The sequence below is a fragment of the Danio aesculapii genome, chromosome 13 (assembly GCF_903798145.1).
Source record: "Danio aesculapii chromosome 13, fDanAes4.1, whole genome shotgun sequence".
In the NCBI taxonomy this organism is placed as follows: Eukaryota; Metazoa; Chordata; class Actinopteri; order Cypriniformes; family Danionidae; genus Danio; species Danio aesculapii.
The window spans coordinates 3,843,572-3,867,756 of record NC_079447.1 but is presented as its reverse complement, the minus strand read 5'-3'; the positions used below and the strand labels follow the sequence as shown (position 1 = coordinate 3,867,756).

At 36.7% G+C, this 24,185-nt stretch overlaps 1 protein-coding gene across 3 annotated transcripts in view; it reads left to right on the top strand.

The window, feature by feature from the left end:
• Positions 1 to 24,185, top strand: part of LOC130239311 (signal-induced proliferation-associated 1-like protein 2) — a 175,312-nt gene that overhangs the window by 69,310 nt on the left and 81,817 nt on the right. For all 3 annotated transcript variants that reach the window (XM_056470415.1, XM_056470416.1, XM_056470414.1), the window contains exon 9: positions 2,165 to 2,439. In XM_056470415.1, coding sequence (XP_056326390.1) covers positions 2,165 to 2,439 — 275 coding nt within the window. The remainder of the gene's footprint in view (positions 1 to 2,164; positions 2,440 to 24,185) is intronic.

The following is a 24,185-nucleotide window of genomic DNA, read 5'->3' as shown; positions in this document are numbered from 1 at the left end:
AATATCCAATGGCGGCATTTAAACCCGGCTGCGGCGACTTTGTGCTTTCTCAATCTAAAGAGCCTTTTATATGGAAATGCAGATAAGGGCTCTCCAGGGAATACATTTTCCAGAAAATACAAAGCTGATCTAGGAGATTCAATAAACCAGAGTCTGTCATGATTTCTCTGTCCTGCGCTAACAGCCTGAAATATTAACGGTGTAAGATTGCAAAGACTAGACACTGTTGAAATGAAGTCATACTAGCTACAGTGATAAAACATGGTAATGTTGTGGTCAGTTGTGCTAAAAACATGCTACCAGTTAAATTTAAAATAAAAACATGCTAACATTGTGGTAATTTGTGCTAAAAACAAGCTACCAAATCATTTAAAAATGCAAACATGCTAACATTGAGTTCAGTTGTGCTAAAAACATTCTACCAAATCATTTTAAAAAGAAGACATGCTAACATTGTTGTCAGTTGTGCTAAAACATGCTACCAGATCATTTTAAAAAACATGCTAACATTGTGGTAATTTGTGCTAAAAGCGTGCTACCAAATCATTTTTAGATTAAAACATGTTACATTGTATTCAGTTGTGCAAAACAATGCTACCAAATCCTTTTAAAATAAAAACATGCTGACATTGTGATAATTTGTGCTAAAAACATGCAACCATATAATTTTAAAATGAAACAATGATAAATTTGTGGTCAATCGTGCTAAAAACATGCTACCAAATTATTTTAAAAAGAAGACATGCTAACATTGTTGTCAGTTGTGCTACAACATGCTACCAAATCATTTTAAAATAAAAAACATGCTAACATTGTGTTAATTTGTGCTATAATGTGTTACCAGATCATTTTTAAATTAAATTATGAAAATAATGTGATCATTTGTGCTAAAACATGTTACCAAATCATTTTAAAATAAAAACATGCTAACATTGTGTTCAGTTGTGCTAAAAAACATGCTACCAAATCATTTAAAAATGAAAATATGATAACATTTTCTTCAGTTATGCTAAAACATACTACAAAAACATTTTAAAATAAAAACATGCTAACATTGTGTTCAATTGTGCTAAAACATACTACCAAATCATTTTTAAATTAAAATATGAAAATAATGTGATCAATTGTGCTAAAACATACTACCAAATCATTTTAAAATAAAAACATGCTAACATTGTGTTCAGTTGTGCTAAAACATGCTACCCAATAATTTTTTAATTAAAACATGAAAATAATGTGATCAATTGTGCTAAAACATGCTGCCAAATCATTTTAAAATAAAAATATGCTAACATTGTGTTCAGTAGTGCTAAAAACATGCTACCAAATCATTTAAAAAGTAAAACCTGCTAACATTGTGTTCAGTTGTGCTAAAAACATGCTACCAAATCATTTTAAAAAGAAAATATGATAACGTTCTTTTTCAGTTATGTTAAAACATGCAACAAATAATTTTAAAATGAAAACATGCTAACATTGTGTTCAGTTGTGCTAAAAACATGCTACCAAATCATTTAAAAAGTAAAACATGCTAACATTGTGGTCAGTTGTGCTAAAAACATGCTACCAAATCATTTTAAAAAGAAAATATGATAACTTTTTTTTTTCAGTTATGCTAAAACATGCAACAAATCATTTTAAAATGAAAACATGATAACATTGTGTTCAGTTGTGCTAAAACATGCTACCAAATCATTTTAAAAGTAAAACATGCTAACATTGTGGTCATATGTGCTAAAACATGCAACCACATCATTTTAAAATTAAAACATGATAACATTGTGTTCAGTTGTGCTAAAACATGCTACCAAATAATTATAAAAGGAAAACATGATAATATTGTGGCGATCATGTTATAAACATGTTGGCAAGATGTTAAATCATGTTAGCAACATGTTAAAACATGTTAGCATTATGGTAAATTGTATTGGAAAACATGCTATGTAAAGTGTCATATCTTTTTAATGTTAAACCAGTCTAACAACATGTTAAAACTTGTTGGCAATCTGTTAAACCAATCTAGCAATATATTAATGCTTGTTAGCAATATGTTAAAACCTATTAGCAATATGTAAAATTGGTATAGCAACACGTTAAAACTTGTTAGCAATATGTTTAACCAGTCTAGCAGTGTTAACACGTATTGTTCTCTGTTTTATGTCAGATTGTGACACGCGGCTGTGAGACCACTGAAATGACGCTGCGCAGGAACGGCCTCGGACAGCTGGGCTTCCATGTGAACTTTGAGGGCATCGTGGCGGATGTGGAGCCGTTCGGGTATGCCTGGAAGGCCGGTCTGCGGCAGGGCAGTCGGCTGGTGGAGATCTGCAAGGTGGCAGTGGCGACGCTCACCCACGAGCAGATGATCGACCTGCTCAGAACATCCATCTCTGTGAAGGTGGTCATCATCCAGCCGTATGAGGACGGAGCTCCCAGAAGGTACGAGTGACTGTTTCAAGATCGTAGCTAGCCTGGTGAAAGGGGTCGTTTATTGCTTCTCAAAAAGTTTTTTTTTTCTCATTTTATATTTAAATTCTTTATTTAGTGACAATTTAAGCACTATTTTTAGCTGCTAGGTCTGTGCAACTCGCACATAGTCACCCACTGAAGCTAAGCAGGGCCAATACCTGGATGGGAGACCACATGGGAAAGCTAGGTTGCTGCAGTAAGTGGTGTTTGTGAGACCAGCAGGGGGCGCTCAACTTGTGGTCTGTGTGGGTTCTGATGCCCCAGTATAGTTAAGGGGACTTTATACTACTCAGTGAGGATGAGACATTAAACTGAGGTCCTGACTCTCTGTGGTCGTTAAAAATCCCAGGACGTCCTTCAAAAAAAAAAGAGTAGGAGTTGGTGGATGCTGTACACTGGTGGTGAATGAAGAGAAGTAAAGCGCTTTGAGTGTTCAGAAAAGTGCTATATAAATATAAGGAATTATTATTATTATTATTATTATTATTATTATTATTATAAAATACAAATTTATCTTATAATATTAGAAAGAAAATTGTAGCCTTTTGCCAGCACATTCAACGTTCCTCAGCCAGAATTTGACCATTTGAATATTAAACAATTAAAACATAATAATGCAGAGCTGCACGATTTTTTAGCCTCTCTTGTTAAACAAAGTACATTTGAAAATTCATGGAAAACCACAACAGCCTAATTAGTATTAAAATTAAGACTATTATGGGTCGCTTTTGGTTCTTCACACCTTTTTCATTGGTCATTTTTTCTTTCAAGAATAAGGTCCAATATGTCAAATAAAAGTTACTTTTGAAGAATGACATCAGTTACTTCATATTCTTATTCTTCTTAAAGCCTTCGATGGGTTATTTGCACAGTTTATAATGGCATAGCAGTCACCATCGAACAAATGAGCTCATGTATGGGGCAAATTCTGGTCCTTTGTCAGTGGGGGGGAGGGTCTTTCGAACCACCTGTGAACCCGCCCTGGCTACGGGTCTGTGTTTATGTTCATTCCAGTAGTATCTGACTGCAGACTTGCATATGCAGTATGAGAACATGCATGTTTATCTGTATTTTATATAGTAGTTTCTTTAATATTATTGCACCAATATTTTGTTGTTATGATCTTTAGATAAAATATTTGCTTATATTTTATTCATACTTTTTATTTGTAAATACATGATTTTTTATTATTCTTATTTTATACTTTTAATGTCATTAGTTTTGTGCTTCAGAATTGTTGCATTCATTCATTCATTCATTTTCTTTTCGGCTTAGTCCCTTTATTTTTCCTGGGTCGCCACAGTGCAATGAACTGCCAACTTATCCAGCATATGTTTTACACAGCGGATGCCCTTCCAGCCGCAACCCATCACTGGGAAATTCATTACATAATTGCAAAATATTGTTATATATGCATTATTCTAGGAATATTAAATGTAATTATACAATTCTTTTATACAGTTATACATTGCAGTTACACATTAGTTATTTGTTTTCTTGCAGTCATATTTGATTATGTTTCCTGAAGAAGTGATCATTTTAATTAATATGGCTTTTCCCACATTAACGTGAACTGACTGATTCATTCAGCTGCTCTTTCTCATTTCTGCTAGTCAAGTGACATGGGCTAATTAGGTTAAGTAAACACATTTAAGCACATTCTGAGCTGTCATTATAATTTGCTCACTAATGAGACTCGCAGACAGACCAATGAACATCTAGAGAGTGATTCTATGGAGCTTTAATATTCAATATAGCTTTAATATCACACACATCCAGAAGCTCAATGATGTGAACATAACACTGATATTAACTAGTGTTTTTTAAAGGGGAGCTATTATACAAAAATCACTTTTTAAGGGGTTTAAACACAGTAGTGTGGCACCAGTGTGTGAATATAAGCAGCTTCTTATTTTAAATTTGATTAATTCTATTATTTTATAATCAGACTTGATAAAGACAGTCTGCAGAAACACTTGGATTGACATTCTCCCTTTGTACGTGTCATCAGAGGGGGGAAGCCCCGCCCACTAGTAGGGCCAGACAGAATCTGCCAAGTGCAGATATTTCTGCAGACTGCAAGACAGGGGCCTAAGATGAAGGGGTATTACTTGTACTACGTTAGAGGCGGAACTTGCAGTTATGGAGATCCCATTCAACCAGGCAAGATGGAGGAAATACTTACCAGAGAACATTTTCATCAAATGTTTTCTACAAATGTATCCACAACCAATTCATTTAATATATTATTATATTCATTAATTTAGCGGCTCCACTATGCAACTCCACTCGGTGACTTCCTCATCCATTTTGCCATAACAGCCTACTCAGGGTCACCCCCTGTGGTTGCAAATAACAGTACAATGGCGAGCGTGACAGTGAGCAAGTCGCAGCTGTACGTTAATAACTGTGATGGTTGAGTTAAGGGTTGGGGTAGTTGTAGACATTAATAACTATGATGGGTGGGTTTAGATTTAGGGAAGGTGCAATCTTGCTGACTACATAGTTTTGACATGGCTCCATAACTTCAAGTTACGTCTCTAACGTACTACATTACGCCCATAAGGCGCCTTCATGTTACGCCCCTGTCTTGCAGTTTGCAGACTGACCCTACTCAAATCCCTACTCAATTCTGCAGAGAATTTTGTGAAAAATCTGCAGATTTATGCTGAATGATTTTAGGAGTATCATAACTAAAAACTTAATATTTAAAATAAAAAATAACAACTTTTTAACTTTTATTTAATGTTTACAGTGCAAATCCAATCCACTTATTTGGTAAACAAAGCAAGTCTCTTATATGATAAATTTACTATATATTACTATAATATTAATATTACTATTATTATATCACAAAATATTAGTCAAATTAATTTAAAAACTGAATAAATATAAATTTACTCACATTTACACAAATAAATGTGTGTAAATTTATATTTATTCAGTTTTTAAATCTGCAGATTTATGTGTGTGTGCAGATTCTGTGTGGGCCTACCCACTAGTGACCATCTCTTCCTCATTATAGCATAGGATGCCTGTTTTTGAATCTGCCACTATACTAACACACAGGCATGTGTAGCTCCGCCCTCTTTTGAAAAGAGCAGTATCTCTTTTGAATTTAAAGCGACAGTCACCAAAACGCCACAATTATGATCAAAGCCTAAAAGGGTCAGTTCCAAAGGGTTATAAATCATTATTTGTGTGGTATTTTGATCTGAAACTTCACACACACACTCTAGGGACATCAGAGACTTACTTTACATCTTGTAAAAAGAGGCAGAATAGGTATTCTCTAAAGTCTAACTTTCACATCTTTAGCCTGAGTTACAGTTAGATCAGAAAAAAATACATATATATATATATATAAAACCTATTTATTTTAGTATGACCATTACATAAATAAATAAATTGTATAAATAAAAAATAAAGCAAAAATAGCATTTCTCTAATGCTGTGTTCACACCAGATGTGGAATGCGCGAATAAATTGTGCTATTTGTGTGTAAATAGACGCATGATTATTTTGAGTTTACTTGCTTCGTTTTCGCATCAACTTCGCTTCGCGTGTCAAATTCTCATCACTATAGATGCAGATTCGCATCATGGACAGGGCTTCTGTCTGCCCAGTAGAGATGTGCGTATCAGCTGAAATGTCACCGAATCCATAGCTTCATATACTGATCAATCACCCGCCACCTACCCGCACATATAATTTTATCTGATGGGTTTCCTCCGAGTGCTCCGGTTTCCCCCACAGTCCAAACACATGCGCTATAGGGGAATTACACAAACTAAATTGTCCGTAGTGTATGAGTGTATGTGTGAATGAGTGTGTATGGGTGTTTCCCAGTACTGGGTTACAGCTGGAAGGGCATCCGCTGCATAAAACATATGCTGGATAAGTTGGTGGTTCATTCCGCTGTGGCGACCCCAGATTAATAAAGAGACTAAGCCGAAAAAGAAAATGAAGAATCATACTAGTTCATGCTAGAAACACATTATAACATGCTAATTCATGCTAGAATTATGCTAATTCAATGCTAGAATCATGCTAACAACATGTTAGTTCATGCTAGAATCATGCTAGTAACATGCTAATTCATGCTAGAAACATGTTAGTAACATGTTAATTAAATTCATGCTAGAATCATACTAATTTATGTTAGCAACCGCCTGGCAACCACTCAGAACACTTTAGCAACCCCCTAGCAATACCTTAGCAACCGCCTGGCAACACCTTAGCAACCACCTAGCAACACCATAACAATGACCCAGAATGCCATAGCAGCCGCCTAGCAACATCTTAGCAACCACTCAGAACACCCTAGCAACCACCAAGTAACAACCTAGCAACTGCCTAACAACACCTTAGCAACCGCCTAGCAACACCCTAACAACCACCTAGCAACTCCTTAGCAACCGCCTCGCAATGCCTTACCAATCGCCTAGCAACACCCTAGCGAACACCTTAGCAACCACTCAGAACACCCTAGCAACCACCTAGCAACACCTTAGCAACCACAAAGGAACACCCTAGCAATCACCTTGCAACATCTTAGCGAACACCTTAGCACCCTAGCACCTTAGCACCTTAGCAACAACACCCAGTCAAAAGACTGTAGCAACTACCTAGCAACCACTCAGAACATCATAGCAACCACCTGGCAACACCCTAGCAAGCACTCAGAACACCCTAGCAACGCCTTAGCAACCATTCAGAACCCCCTATCATCCGCCTAGCAAGAAACATGCCAATCCATACTAAAAACATTCTAGTAAATAAAATAAACAAATAAACACACACACACACACACACACACACACACACATATATATATATAGAGAGAGAGAGAACAGAATTGAATAGCTGAGTCAATTAAACTAATAAAATTAAATCGCTAGTGTGAATGAGTAATTGGTTATATCTAGGCCTACAAGGAATCTGTGCGCGCAGAATTCAGCAGATTTTTAGCCCATCATTGATTCTTTTAATTTACTTGTGTAAATGTGTGTACATATATATTTATTCAGTTTAGATTAATTACAGTAATGTTACTGACTAATATGAAAATATTCATCTGATTCATGTACAGTGCAGTTTGTACAGTAATATTTTCTGTCTTTTAGTAGAGATATTATATGAGAGATTTGCTTTGTTTACCAAATAAAGTGGATCTAATTGGATTTGCATTTTAAACATGAAATAAAAGTTGAAAAGCTATTATTCTTAGTTGAATATATTAAGTTTTTAGTGATGATACTCCCAAAACCCACATAAATCTGCACATTTTTAACAAAATTCTCCGCAGAAATAGCAAAAAATGTCCGCAGATTCTGTCTGGCCCTAGTTCTGTCTTGTATTGTGCAACATTTACTGTTTTGTATATAATCTAAGACACATATGCACACTGTAATGCACTGCAACTCACTTACATTTACATTTACATTTAGTCATTTAGCAGACGCTTTTATCCAAAGCGACTTACAAATGAGGACAAGGAAGCAATTTACACAACTATAAGAGCAGCAGTGAGTAAGTGCTATAGACAAGTTTCAGGTGTGTAGAGTCTAAGAAGCAAAGCATTAGTAATGTTTTTTTTTTTTGTGAGAGAGAGAGGGCACAGTTAGTGGTATAGCCAGAGAGGCAGTTACAGATTAGGAAGGAAAGTGGAGACTAAACAGTTGCGTTTTTAGTTGTCTCTTGAAGACAGCAAGTGACTCGGCTGTTCTGATGTAGTTAGGGAGTTCATTCCACAAACTGGGCAGATTGAATGCGAGAGTTCGGGAAAGTGATTTCTTCATTTGATGGAACCACGAGGCGACGTTCATTCACAGAACGCAAGTTTCTGGAGGGCACATACATCTGCAGAAGTGAGAGCAGATAAGGAGGAGCAAAGCCAGAGGTCGCTTTGTAAGCAAACATCAGAGCTTTGAATTTGATGCGAGCAGCAACTGGCAGCCAGTGCAAACGGGTGAGTAGCGGAGTGACATGTGCTCTTTTGGGTTCATCAAAGACCACTCGTGCTGCTGCGTTCTGAAGCAGCTGAAGAGGTTTGATAGAATTAGCTGAAAGCCCGGCTAGTAGAGAGTTGCAATAGTCCAGTTTGGAGAGAACAAGAGCTTGAACAATGAGTTGAGCTGTATGTTCAGATAGGAAGGGTCGGACCTTTCTGATGTTATAGAGTGCGAATCTGCAAGATCGAGCAGTTCTAGAAATGTGGTCAGAGAAGTTTAGTTGGTCATCAATCGTTACTCCAAGGCTTTTTACCATTTTGGATGCAGTAATGGTTGCCCCATCCATCTGGATTGAAAAGTTATGGTGTAGAGTCGGGTTGGCAGAAACTTCAAGCATTTCTGTTTTAGCGAGGTTAAGCTGAAGATGATGATCTTTCATCCAGTGTGAATGAATGCATCTGGAAAATGCATAAGTGAATATTTAATTGCAAGCGATGCCGTTAAAAACCGCAGAGTATTTCCAGAACTGCATGAACTCCAGATGTCAGTACTGCATCCAGAATCGATGAACTTTACACCCGGATGAATATGTAACATGTACAGCCCAAATCTCATGTTTCAGGCCTCATAATTCTACCCGCCGCACGCTCTGATTAGTCTGAAAGCCAAATATTCGCTCCGTGTTTACCTTTTCAGTCTATAAGTGCGTAATTTTGAGTGTGGACGTCTGAATGTTTCCCTCATCAGTGTGATGTATGAGCATGTTAAAAGCTTCATATAGAAACGACGCTGAAGGCTTGTGGAGAACACGCCGCTCCATGGCCACATCCTGCTGCTCCAGTGTAAATAAATAGATTTTCTGGGTTAGGCTAATATTAGAGCCATATTTCAGCAGGCCAGACTTTATCCCGCGCAACCAAAAAAAGACTTCTATGGGCTCTTTAAAATGTTTGATGGGGAAACTCCTGCTCTCTTTAAAAAAAGAGGGAGGATTGATTTCATGCTTGTACAAAGAAGTGCTGTGATTTTACCCTGGTGCACTGATGCTATAAGAAGAGGTTTACATCTGTCATGCCATTGAACTAAATTGAATTGAAAGAGGGCGTCACGGTGGCGCAGTGGGTAGCACGATCGCCTCACAGCAAGAAGGCCGCTGGTTTGAGCCTCAGCTGGGTCAGTTGGTATTTCTGCTTTGTCTTTTCTTTTACAGTGTGTTTAGGTGAAGCTCTTACAGATTCAGTAACACACACAAAATCACAAGAGTTATTTCTAACATGAGTGTTTTTATGTTCGGCGATCTTTGTCTGAGCGCCAGAGCTTTCATCGTTCACGCCGTTGCTCACTTTTACAGGCTCAGATTTACAGACTGATGTTTTCCACTGCTGTTCGCCAACAACGCCTGAGCTAATCCACTCTCAGCACTGCGTCATGATGGAAAACAGACCCTAATAACCCTCAGCATCACTACTGATCCACATTATATTGCTTATAAAACACTGTATGGATGGTTTTGCTACTGAGTGTGCATGCTTTAACATGTTACGAATCATGTACAGTTGAAGTCAGAATTATTACCCCCCCTTTGAATTTTTTTTTTCTTTTTTAAATATTTCCCAAATGATGTTTATCTGAGCAAGGAAATTTTCACAGTATGTCTGATAATATTTTTTCTTCTGGAGAAAACTTTATTTGTTTTTTTTTCGGCTAGAATAAAAACTGTTTTTTTAAACACAATTTTAACGTCAAAATTATTAGCCCCTTTAAACTATATTTGTTTTTGATAGTCTACAGAACAAACCATCATTATACAATAACTTGCCTAATTACCCTAACCTGCCTAATTAACCTAGTTAAGCCTTTAAATGTCACTTTAAGCTGTAAAAAAAGTGTCTTGAAAAATATCTAGTCAAATATTATTTACTGTCATCATGGCAAAGATAAAATAAATCAGTTATTAGAGATGAGTTATTAAAACTATTATGATTAGAAATGTGTTGAAAAAAATCTTCTCTCAGTTAAACAGAAATTGGGGAAAAAAATAAACAGGCAGGCTAATAATTTAGAGGGGCTAATAATTCAGGGGGGCTAATAATTCTGACTTCAACTGTATAAATCAGAAATGATCATTCATATCATATATAAATCAAAAATGTATGAATCATATCATATATACATCAAAAATGATCAATCATGTCATACAGTATATGAATTAAAAATGTATCAATCATATCATATATAAATTAAAAATGTATCAATCATATCATATATAAATTAAAAATGATCAATCATATAATTTATAAATCAAAAATTATCATTCATATCATATATAAATCAAAAATGATCAATCATATCATTTATAAATCAAAAATTATCATTTAAATCATATATAAATCAAAAATGATCAATCATATCATTTATAAATCAAAAATTGATCAATCATATCATATATAAATCAAAAATTTATCAATCATATCATATATAAATCAAAAATTGATCAATCATATCATATATAAATCAAAAATAATCAATCATATCATTTATAAATCAAAAATGATCAATCATATCATTTATAAATCAAAAATTGATCAATCATATCATATATAAATCAAAAATTAGCATTCATATCATATATAAATCAAAAATTGATCATTCATATCATATATAAATCAAAAATTGATCATTCATATCATATATAAATCAAAAATAATCAATCATATCATATATAAATCAAAAATTATCATTCATATCATATATAAATCAAAAATTGATCATTCATATCATATATAAATCAAAAATTGATCATTCATATCATATATAAATCAAAAATAATCATTCATATCATATATAAATCAAAAATTGATCATTCATATCATATATAAATCAAAAATAATCAATCATATCATATATAAATCAAAAATGTATCAATCATATCATATATAAATCAAAAATGTATCAATCATATCATATATAAATCAAAAATGATCAATCATATCATATATAAATAAAAAATGTATCAATCATATCATATATAAATCAAAAATTTATCAATCATATCATATATAAATAAAAAATTGATCAATCATATCATATATAAATAAAAAATTGATCAATCATATCATATATAAATCAAAAATTATCAATCATATCATATATATAAATCAAAAATTGATCAATCATATCATATATAAATCAAAAATTGATCAATCATATCATATATAAATCAAAAATTGATCAATCATATCATATATAAATCAAAAATTATCAATCATATCATATATATAAATCAAAAATTGATCAATCATATCATATATATAAATCAAAAATTGATCAATCATATCATATAAATCAAAAATTATCAATCATATCATATATAAATCAAAAATTATCAATCATATCATATATATAAATCAAAAATTGATCAATCATATCATATATAAATCAAAAATTGATCAATCATATCATATATAAATCAAAAATTGATCAATCATATCATATATAAATCAAAAATTGATCAATCATATCATATATAAATCAAAAATTGATCAATCATATCATATATAAATCAAAAATTGATCAATCATATCATATATAAATCAAAATTGATCAATCCTATCATATATAAATCAAAAATTTATCAATCATATCATATATAAATCAAAATTGATCAATCATATCATATATAAATCAAAAATTTATCAATCATATCATATATAAATAAAAAATGGATCAATCATATCATATATAAATCAAAAATGGATCAATCATATCATATATAAATCAAAAATGGATCAATCATATCATATATAAATCAAAAATTGATCATTCATATCATATATAAATCAAAAATTTATCAATCATATCATATATAAATAAAAAATGATCAATCATATTATATATAAATCAAAAATTGATCAATCATATCATATATAAATCTAAAATGATCAATCATATCATATATAAATCTAAAATGATCTTTCATATCATATATAAATCAAAAATGATCTTTCATATCATATATAAATCAAAAATGATCTTTCATATCATATATAAATTAAAAATTGTGTGGAAGCCTGTATGAATGCACTGATTACTGTACGGTTCTATACCACCTTAAAGGATATATTATCCAGTTGATGTCCAAAGAATAGGAGAAGAGTAAAGAGGTCAGACACATATTATTTTGTTCAAACAATGTATTAATTTAGTTATGATTAATGCATAAACATAATCATCAAAATACCAATCAAAGAAAATAAATAAATACCGTAGGCCCACGTAAATAACAAACAATTATCATATAAGAATGACAATAATTACAATACTGAGAAGTTGTAATATAGTGGTGAAATAAATTCCAATGAAATAAGTCCCAATAGGTTCAGAGAATAATGGTGAAATAAATTCCAATGAAATAAGTCCCAATAGGTTCAGAGAATAAGTCCACCTTATACACAGGAGGTCCAGTGATCACTTCAGCAGTCGATCCGTAGAAATGATGTCATCAGCCAGTATGCCACATTTTCCCGCGTCTTCTCTTCATAAGCCATAAATGTATAATGTATAATGGGGAGTGAGTGTGTTAAAACAGGTGATCAGATGAAGTTTAATGTTTCTGTATATGTTTATGTTGTTGTGGGTGATTGTGCATGTATGTGTGGTTCTATAATAAAGAAAAAAGGCTTAATTAGTTCTCAAACTATTCACGCAGAAAATGCTGCGTCATTATCACTACACGTGAATATACACGTGAAAGATCACGAACACATAACATAGTAAACGTGTAGTTCTAATACAATTGCAAACTATAAATATGCATATCGATGTATGTAAATACACATCAAAGGATAATTAGTTTAATTATGAACTATGAACACTCACGTTCTGCAATGACGCACATCATAAAGTTCTGTCGAACTCCGAAGCAAATCACACCACATCTACATCTCATCTGATAATATTCAGCCAAACTGCTTGCTCTGGGAATGCTGTAGTTGTGATCCTAACAGTTTTTTGGCTATAATGCTCCAAACTGGTGACTGAGCATCACAATGCGCACCTGCCTTTTCCTCTGTTCGTCTTCCATTTCCGTGTCCAATACTCTCACGCTATTCATTGAACTCGCGAACCACGCCCACATAATAGCGTAACAGGTAAAGAATGAATTAACAGTTATCAAACAGAATAATTAAACAATCTTTTGTACAGCCGCCCTCAAATTTGCTAAGCAAATTTGCCATTATCGAGTTTTTGATGAATTCTCCGGCTCTTCAGGTAATGATGGCAGTTCAATTAGTTTCACAACAGGTCTTGTATATGTCTGATCTTTCACTTTGACCGCCACCGTTCTGACCCTGCCATCTGCACTGGGAATGACGGACAAAACTGTGCCAACTTTCCAGCATGCTCTTGGAAGCTGTTCATCAACAATGAGTACTACTGTACCAACCACAATGTTCTGTCTTTCACTGTGCCACTTTTGTCTTGACTGTAAGGACGGCAGAAAGTCATGAATAAAATGCTTCCAAAAATGGTCGCTAAGGACCTGGCTATGTCGCCATCTTTTCTTACTGAGTAATTCAGAATCTGAATAGACAACCTGAGGCAGAGAAGAGTCAGGTCTCCCCATTAGTAAGGAGTTCGGAGTTACTGGGTCGGGATCCGCTATATCACTCGAGACGTAGCCGAGAGGTCTGGAGTTAAGAATGTTTTCGACCTCAGTCAAGATTGTCCTTAATACCTCTTCGGTAACAGTCTGCGCACCCAAGGTGCTTCTTAAGGCAGTCTTAACCGACCTCACCTCTCTTTCCCAGGACCCTCCAAAATGAGGCGCACTGGGAGGGTTGAATTGGAACCTGATTTGTTCCTTGGCCAACAGGTCTCGAAGGATGGGCTGAATCTGATTGAAGGTGTCTTCTAGCTCATTAGCACCACCCTTAAAATTTGTTCCTTGATCGGAAAGGAGTTCGTGAGGCTTCCCTCTCCGAGCAATGAAACGCCTTAGAGACATCAAAAATGAGTCACTGTCCATGTGATACAGCAGATCGAGATGCACAGCTCGTGTGGTGAGGCATTTGTAGATAATGCCCCACCTTTTCTCAATGCGGCGTCCCATCTTCACCAGCAGTGGCCCAAAACAATCTACTCCAGTAGAGTAGAAGGGAGGTTTGAATAATCTTAGACTTGATGGTGGTAGGTCTGATAATTTTGGGACAACTGGCTTGCCTCTCCATCTCCTGCAGTCAATGCAGTTGTGTTGATGCCGTTTGATTGCCTCTCTACCTCGTAAAATCCAATACTTGCGTTGTATTTCCGCAAAGACTCTTCCAGCTCCCGGGTGATGCAGTTGTGCATCATAATGTTTAATTAGAAGCTTGACCACAGGATGGTCTGGGGACAGAACTATAGGGTGTAATACTTCTTCATTTAGGTGAGGGCATCTACGAAGTCGCCCTCCAACTCTGATCAAATTCAAGTCTTTGTCATATTCAGGAGCAAGTTTGAGGATTCGACTTCGTGTGTGAATGGTCTTTCCTTCTCTGAGCAAAGCATATTCTTCTGGGAAGTCATGTTTCTGACATTGTCTAAGGATAAACAGTTCTGCTTGTCTGAAATCATCTGCACTTGGTGAAAATATGCTATCGGCCGCCCCGTGAAGAGATCGTGCAGTAGCCTCTAAGAACTCAGGATAGCTACTGAACTGATGGACATCAGGCTCATTTTTCTCTTTAATCTCATCCACTAATCCACAAAAGACGGATTTCTTAAGCTCCTGAACTTCTTCAGAAACGGGACCTTCAGGTAATTTTGGCCAACAGCTACTAGGCTGTCTCAAAAAGTCTGGACCAAGTTTCCATCTTGAATTTTCAGCTAGCTGAATAAGTGACAACCCACGAGTTACATCATCAGCAGGGTTTGTGGCTGAATCAATGTAATGCCAAGAACCAGGGTCAGAAAGTTCCTGAATTTCTGTCACTCTCACTCCTACGAACACTCGGTATCTACACGAATCAGATTGCAGCCAGTTAAGTACGGTAGTGGAATCTGACCAATATACAAATTGATTGATGTTTAGGGTCAGCTCTCGTTTTAGAACATCTCCAAGCTGTGCCCCCGTTAGTGCAGCACATTGCTCTAAACGGGGAATTGAGATTTGTTTTCGGGGGGCAACCCGTGACCTTGCCGCAATGAAAGATACATGTCTATTGTCTTGTTCATCTTCAGAGCACAAATATGCAACAGAACCATAGGCTCTTTCAGAAGCATCACAAAATACATGTACACAGTGATGTTTGACTGCATACTGAATGTGAGACGTGTAACATCTTGGCAAGCATACTTGAGACAAGTTTGGGAGTTCACTTTCCCACTGATGCCAAATGGCCAGCAGATCCTCAGGGAGATTGGGATCATCCCATTCACGTTTCTTGTCCCACAACAACTGCACAACAGTTTTAGCTCTTGTAGTATATGGTATGAGAAAGCCTAATGGGTCATAGAGCTTGGCCAAAGTACGATAGATTTTTCGCATTGTAATCTCACCATCTTCTCGCTGGTAAGGTTTGTATACTAAGTTGTCCGCTTTGCAATGCCATATCAATCCAAGCGCATTTTCTTGTGGGTTATCCATTCCTTGGCTGAGCCATATCTCCCCACTCTTGGACTTCAAGTCATTAGGAAGGTGCTGAATCACCTCTGGGATGTTACATGCCCACTGTCTGAGCTCAAATCCACCATCCATAAGATGACCTTGCAGTCGGTTCACTAGATTTTTAGCTTGAGCTTCAGTTGGAACACTGCTTAGACAATTGTCTACATAGAAATTTCGCTCGACTGTTTGACGCACCTCATCAGTAGGTTCAAGATCCCCCTTTACATGAGACTGGAGTGCAAAAACAGCACAACAGGGACTACAAGCAGTGCCAAATGGCAGGACTTCCCATTGATGCACGACTGGCAGTTCTGATGGTTTTCCCTGTCGCCACAGGAATCGTAAAAATGGCTTGTCCTCTTCAAGCAGGCGGACCTGGGGGAACATGCCCTTCACGTCACTACAAATAGCCACGGGATATTCACGAAAGCGAAGAAGGACTCCTAAGAGACTTGATCCTAAAGTAGGGCCCGGCAGAAGATATTCGTTCAAAGATTGACCCTTGTATTCAAAGGAGCAGTTGAAAACAATACGGTTCTTCCCGTTATGTTGAACCATGTGGTGTGGTATGTACCACGACCTTCCACTTGAATCACTTTCCGCAGGTGTCAGCTGAGTGACATAACCCGACTGCAGTAGCTTCTGAATCTCGGATTCATAGGATTCAGCTTTCTCTGGTTCTTTAGACAGGTTTCGTTCAGTGCTACATAACAGACCCATGACAGCTTCTTGGGGTGCATTCAAGGGCGGAGGTAGCTGCTTCCAGAGCAAAGGGGTGGCATATCTCTTTACATCCTGTACCTCGATCCTGATTGTTTTTTCCTCTAAGATACGAATTGCTTCTGAATCCTGGCGAGATCGACTGATAATCTTCTCTGAGCGGTAAGGAAGGATATCCAACTTCCAAAGATTTTCAACCTGTCGTAATAACTCCGCTTCAGGAGAAAGGCAAGAAATGAAGAGACATTCCTGAGGACGTAAACAAGACTTGAGAAGACTTGAAGGACCTTGTAAAGTCCAGCCAAGCTTGGTATGGACAGCCGCAGGACCTCCAGGGGGCCCCAAACGCACGGGCTCCAATGGGGTAATCAAGTGTGGATAGTCAGACCCAATAAGAACAAGAGGCTGAGCTTTGTTGATCTCATGTAAGGGTAAGTCACGTAGATGCCGGTATTTCATCTGGAGGTCAGAAATTGGGTATGTATGCTGGACCAACGCGAGCTCTTTGGCTGTAAAGGCACCCTTAATTTGATAAGATCGATCAGGGAATGAAAAGGGAGCAATGGAAAAGGAAACCACTCTTCCCTGGATGGTCTGAGCCTCCTGTTTCACCGTACGAAGAGCCAGGTCTTCACTGTCTCCTTGAAGACCAAGACGTTGAGCAGCTTCATACATTAGAATGGTGCGTTCTGACCCATCGTCAAGAACTGCATATGTCTCCAGTGACTTATTGCCACTCCGAATGATGACTCTGCTCAGTTTCAACAGCACTTGTTTCCCACAAGTAGGGCGATCCAAGTACAATGTCTGAGAGGTAGGCCCTTCTGAATCTGTACTTTTCTGAGGAATCTTCTGATTACTTTTAATCATCATGTATGCACTAGCATTCACATCATGGAGGACATCAAGATGCCGTCTGTCACAGCGCTTGCACTTGGCCTTCAAAGTACATTTTGACGACAAATGTCCTCGTCCACAACGCCAGCATCTATTGCCTGCTCTAATCCAACTTTCTACCTGCTCCTTGGAGAGAAGCTTGAAATTAGAACACTGATTCATATAGTGCTGGAATGAATCACAGAAAGGACAGTACTTTTTTGGCTTGTCTTGTGGCCGGTCTGCTTGAGCATGCTCCTTCTTTATGTTCTCTACTGCTCCTTCCCTTTGTTCTCCTCCATGTAGCACTGTAGTAAATTTCCGGGGTGTAAAACTGGGCCGCTTGTGGTCTTTGCGTGAAACGGGTTTTTCATATTCAGGATGGGATCCATACTGATTTCCATCTACTTGCACACGCACTTCATACTCCAACCAGTCAGCAAACTCAAGCAGAGTTGGAATTGGTGTCTGAATGGGGTTAATAAATCTTTTGAAGTTAGCTCTTAGGTCATGTGGCAACTTAGCTAAGAGGCGAGATGCATGTGAACCACATTTTAGTTCCGTCCAACCTGTGCTACCTAACTGGTTTAACATTCCAACCAATGCTCGGACACGTAGAGCAAATGATTTAAAAGACTTAACGTCTCCGCTCCTAATATTAGGCCCTTCCATCAAATTTGTAATCCTTTGTAAGGCTAATTGATGTGGCTGCCCATACATATCAGTGAGCGCTCTCATTGTGTCGCTGAATGGAGTCCGGCTGTGACTATAGGAGTCAGCTACAAGCAAAGCGTCTTCCAGCTTAAGATGGTCCACAAGTATTTGAAACTTGAATGACTCAGAAGCATCGTAGGGAAGAACATTGTCTAATGCGAGTTTAAGATGAGCAAACTCGCGGGGGTCATCTCTGCTAAAATTTGGAATGGTAGGAGTAGGGCCACGATATTGCACAGGTTGAGTATATAAAGTATGAGGAGGCTCAGAGTATGGATTGTATGCACTACCAGCTGGTTGGAAATGTCTATTCTCTCGATTATACTCTTGCTTTCCATCATTTGAAAAGTACTCAAGACGATCTCTGGCATTCTTTGATAAGTAATGTGTCCTGTCATTCACACAAGGATAGTAAGGATCAGTTCTTGTTCGATAAGCATCAGAAGGTGGCATGCTTAACCGCAACACTGGAGAATCATCTGTACTACGATAATGGAGGCTAGGCAGATTAGGTTGTCGAACGGGGATGTTAACATCACTAGCGTTATTGCGTAGAGGTGAATTACTATTGCTATTATGAGGGTCATGATAAGAGGGTGTTGACATACCTGAACCAGGCGGACTGTTATTTAACCTGCCTACTCTTTTTAGACTCTCTGTTAGCTCCTCAATGAGCTCTCGGTCACGACCCTGCACTGCGAGGAGGGATTCATCTCTTGGTGGCACCAAAGGGGTATGTTCTATCTGGCGAGGATTCTCATAATCCTGAAATGACGCCAGCATACCTGTAGACTTTGGTGTGGATGACAACCCAGCCTCTTTCTCTCTAGTCTGGTGCACAGCTACTGGATCTTGAGAAGCTAAAACTGGAGAATTAGCAATCACATCTGATATGCGTCTCACCTCCTGCCTTAACTGCATATTCTCTTCCCTCATTTCACGCATACACATAAGCATTTCTGCCTGCTCATCTGCAAATGTAAGATGTTTGTTAGTGTAACCTACTTCATAATCACGTAGATATGCTGGTGGTCCGGTAATTCTACGCTGACGTACAACATCTGGCTCTGAAACTCCTGCCCTATTTCTGGACATCATGGTTAAGGTAGTAATAAATATCCGGCTCGAAGGACCATTAAATGTGTGGAAGCCTGTATGAATGCACTGATTACTGTACGGTTCTATACCACCTTAAAGGATATATTATCCAGTTGATGTCCAAAGAATAGGAGAAAAGTAAAGAGGTCAGACACATATTATTTTGTTCAAACAATGTATTAATTTAGTTATGATTAATGCATAAACATAATCATCAAAATACCAATCAAAGAAAATAAATAAATACCGTAGGCCCACGTAAATAACAAACAATTATCATATAAGAATGACAATAATTACAATACTGAGAAGTTGTAATATAGTGGTGAAATAAATTCCAATGAAATAAGTCCCAATAGGTTCAGAGAATAATGGTGAAATAAATTCCAATGAAATAAGTCCCAATAGGTTCAGAGAATAAGTCCACCTTATACACAGGAGGTCCAGTGATCACTTCAGCAGTCGATCCGTAGAAATGATGTCATCAGCCAGTATGCCACATTTTCCCGCGTCTTCTCTTCATAAGCCATAAATGTATAATGTATAATGGGGAGTGAGTGTGTTAAAACAGGTGATCAGATGAAGTTTAATGTTTCTGTATATGTTTATGTTGTTGTGGGTGATTGTGCATGTATGTGTGGTTCTATAATAAAGAAAAAAGGCTTAATTAGTTCTCAAACTATTCACGCAGAAAATGCTGCGTCATTATCACTACACGTGAATATACACGTGAAAGATCACGAACACATAACATAGTAAACGTGTAGTTCTAATACAATTGCAAACTATAAATATGCATATCGATGTATGTAAATACACATCAAAGGATAATTAGTTTAATTATGAACTATGAACACTCACGTTCTGCAATGACGCACATCATAAAGTTCTGTCGAACTCCGAAGCAAATCACACCACATCTACATCTCATCTGATAATATTCAGCCAAACTGCTTGCTCTGGGAATGCTGTAGTTGTGATCCTAACAGTTTTTTGGCTATAATGCTCCAAACTGGTGACTGAGCATCACAATGCGCACCTGCCTTTTCCTCTGTTCGTCTTCCATTTCCGTGTCCAATACTCTCACCCATTCATTGAACTCGCGAGCGGACCTCTTAACCACGCCCACATAATAGCGTAACAGGTAAAGAATGAATTAACAGTTATCAAACAGAATAATTAAACAATCTTTTGTACAAAAATGATCAATCATATCATATATAAATCAAAAATGATCATTCATATTATATATAAATCAAAAATTGTCAGCAACATATAGAAGTCAATATTTACTTGCTTTACAACTTCCTTGTCATGCCCTAGAAATGCCCCATAGACAAGAACTGTATTAAATACAAATGAAATATAAGAAATAAAATAATAAACAAATAGTAATTAATGAAATAAAAACATGCTAAATTAAATCTCCTACAGGCATGATGTTTACTCATCAAGGGTTAATAGTTTTGGGTTTTTCATTAGTTTTAGTTTTTATTTTCTTTTGACTTTTTGTTTTCAAATTCAGTTAGTTTTAATTAGTTTTAGAGTCAGATTTACTAGTTTTTTTAGTTTCTATATTTTGAATTTGCTTAGTTTTAGTTTAGTTTTTATTAGTTTCAGTGTTAGTTTTAGTTTTTTGTTTGTTTTGTTTTGTAAATATGGATTTTTGTTAGGTGGAAGATTCGAAATCATCAGAATAAATGTTGTATAATAAAAACTCAACCTATGATAAGCTACATTTCATTTTGACACAAGAACACTATCATATACCCATCCTCAATTTCAAATACAACAGTCCCCAAGATAGCAGGCCTAAGTACAACATGTGTGCAAGGCTGCTTTTAAGCTTAGATAGACAGTAGTGATGGGAAGTTCAGATCTTGAACCATGAACCATCTTTTGTGAGTTTGGACTCAACATACCAAATGTATGTAGTCAGCAACCATAATTTCAGTCAGTTAAAACATCACCATGATCTGAAAAGTTTCTTACAATGAAGTTTTTTAACCTAACTGAGGCATGATTCACTTATTTAAACTCCATTACGACTTTCTGTTGTGAGATAAACTTAAGTTTCACCAGATCCTCTCATTCATGCCCTTGGTTTACCCGCGCTGCAGTTGTTTAAGTTTCAGTCACAGCAGGCTGTCAAGTACTGTTTGTTCAGTTCACTGAATCACAAATGAGCAGTATTATAGATTTATCGCTTCTCGAATCTGATCTCTGTGTACTGTTTTAATAACTGAATAACTCAGTATATATTGGTTTATTTCGAATTAGAGGGTGGGTCTCAGGCATGTACATAATAAGTTGTTTGTGGATAGGTGCTTAACGTTACTGGAGACGCAAATTGTATTAAATGATTAAGTTTGATTTGGTGAACTAGTTCAACCGGTTCACTTAGAAGATACGGTTAAAAAGAATGATTCGTTCGAATAAAATCCATTATTGGACACCAATGTGTTTAATTAATAATGTTAATAGTCTGCTCGGGTCATATTTAATGTTGTCAACATGCTGCTGTCATGTCCACTCGTTGTTTTTGTTGCGGGAGAAACAACGAGGACCGACTGGAGGAGGACAAGCTTCTATTAAGCTAAGCTAAGTATTAAAAGATGCAATATAATAACAGCGAAAATAGTTAATTGCATTTAAAATAATAGAAAAGAAAAGAAAAGAAAACAAACATCATAACAATTTAAACCTAAAATAAACAGTGTAATAACGAAGAATATGTGAATGTTTCATTGCATAGTGCACAGTAAACACATACAGGCTGAGCAAGGGAAACATACTGCGGTCAGACATAATACACATTACACACACGCACACACTTGTACAGCTATCTTTATGGGGACTTCCCATAGTCATGGATTTAAGCTGCTTTGATTTTGAAATTGCAAATATAGCTTCGATGTGGCTAAGCTACTTTTGCCATGTAGCTTTTAGCTTAGCTTGCTACATTTCCCAGAGGGTAGCTTTTAGTGTAGTTAAACTACATTATAAGAAGAGTAGCTTGCCCAACACTGGATATTTTCTAGACTCAGTAAGTACCCTGTCGATTATTCTCCAAATATCAGTGAATGTCAGCACTTTCCAGCATTTGATGTGGAAAAAGTGAGTGTTTTGTTGAATGTAAATCGTGAAGTGGAGCGAGCTGAGAAGTTTGTGGTAACATACGCATTCACTTATAGCATCCTTCAGCTTATGTTTTGGGTTTTAATCTGCATTTAACAGCATGAGAAACGGACAACATGAGCTCGAAGAAACATTCATTTTCCTCCTCAGACTCTATAAACATTTCATACACTTGAGAAGCCAGAAGTCGTGGTTCAGCAGTTTACTTTTCCTTTGGACTGCTTCTCGTTATTTTGCATCTGTGAATGATGTGCAGTAAATGTGCATTTGCGTGGACTGACTGTTAGCGGAGGCTAATGTTTCAAGAGCTTTGGCAAAGGCACGTCTGGATGCATTTGCATGTGCATTTTGCTTGATTTCTGCTCATTGATAAACACTTTGCAGACATCTGGGCTCCAGAACATTCACACGAGTCACCTCAATGCATCTCAATACATTCACATTCGATTCATGCACAGTGTTCGCTTTCTTATGCACTGACTTATATGGAAATTTTGATTGAAAATTCTTACTATGTTACTTCAGAATGTTTTATTGTGTATAATGTTGCTACTAGGGTGTCACGGGGGCTCAGTGGGTAGCACAATCGCCTCACAGCAAGTAGATCGCTGGTTTGAGTCCCGGCTGGATCATTATACTTAAAAATGTGTTAAAAAATCTCTCCGTTGAACAGAATTTGGGGAAAATAATTAAACAGGGGGGCTAATAATTCTGACTTCAACAGTATATATTTATAAATTTCAGAAAAAAATAACCCTTTTGTTTGTCCAGGATGGCATATTTAGTGGAATAACTCTGATGTTATTATTTATAAACATAAATAATATTTGTTTATTCTAAAAGACAAATAATCCTCAGAATAATGATAATACTACTAAATATCAAATGCTATCAAATAAATCCAGAGAATTTTCAAGCGGTCTCTTTTCTGTAGCTTGACAACTTGATTTCACATTGGCCAAATGGGATGTATATTTCTTACAGGGTATCTGAATGACACGATGAGGGTGAGTAAATAATGACAGAACTGAAATTTCTCGCCGATCGTTTCCTATAACGTGTTCCATAAGGATTTCTCCGTCTAAAAACCTGATGTTTTGCATTGGCATGTTGCCGACGCTGTGCTCATGCCAGGAGTTTCTCTGGCAGAAAGTGTTCGGTAGCGTCTCGTTCTCAGCGAGGTCAGCGATAACCTGAGGGCGAAGCGGGAAATACTGATGAATGCAGCTCAATTTGAAACACATTTCAGCACAGCGCACAGATCACATTGTCTGGTTTTCAGGTCTGTCTTCTGCATCTAATTGATAAGAGCCTGTGGGCTGCTGATGCAGATGAAGAAGAGCGTGTTAACCCTTCACCTCAACACATTCATGCACACTATTGTGCTGCAGTTCAATTGCAAAGTTTTATTTATTTATTTTTATTTTGGTGCAGCGCTCAACCCTCGGGGTCTTTTCTTTCAACACAGAAGCCTTACCTCATCTAGTTCTGCAGTTCTCCAGTTTATGCTTATTTTTAGCACAGAAACGGTTGTGATTATTGCTAACTTAAATGAAGTAAACCTCAAA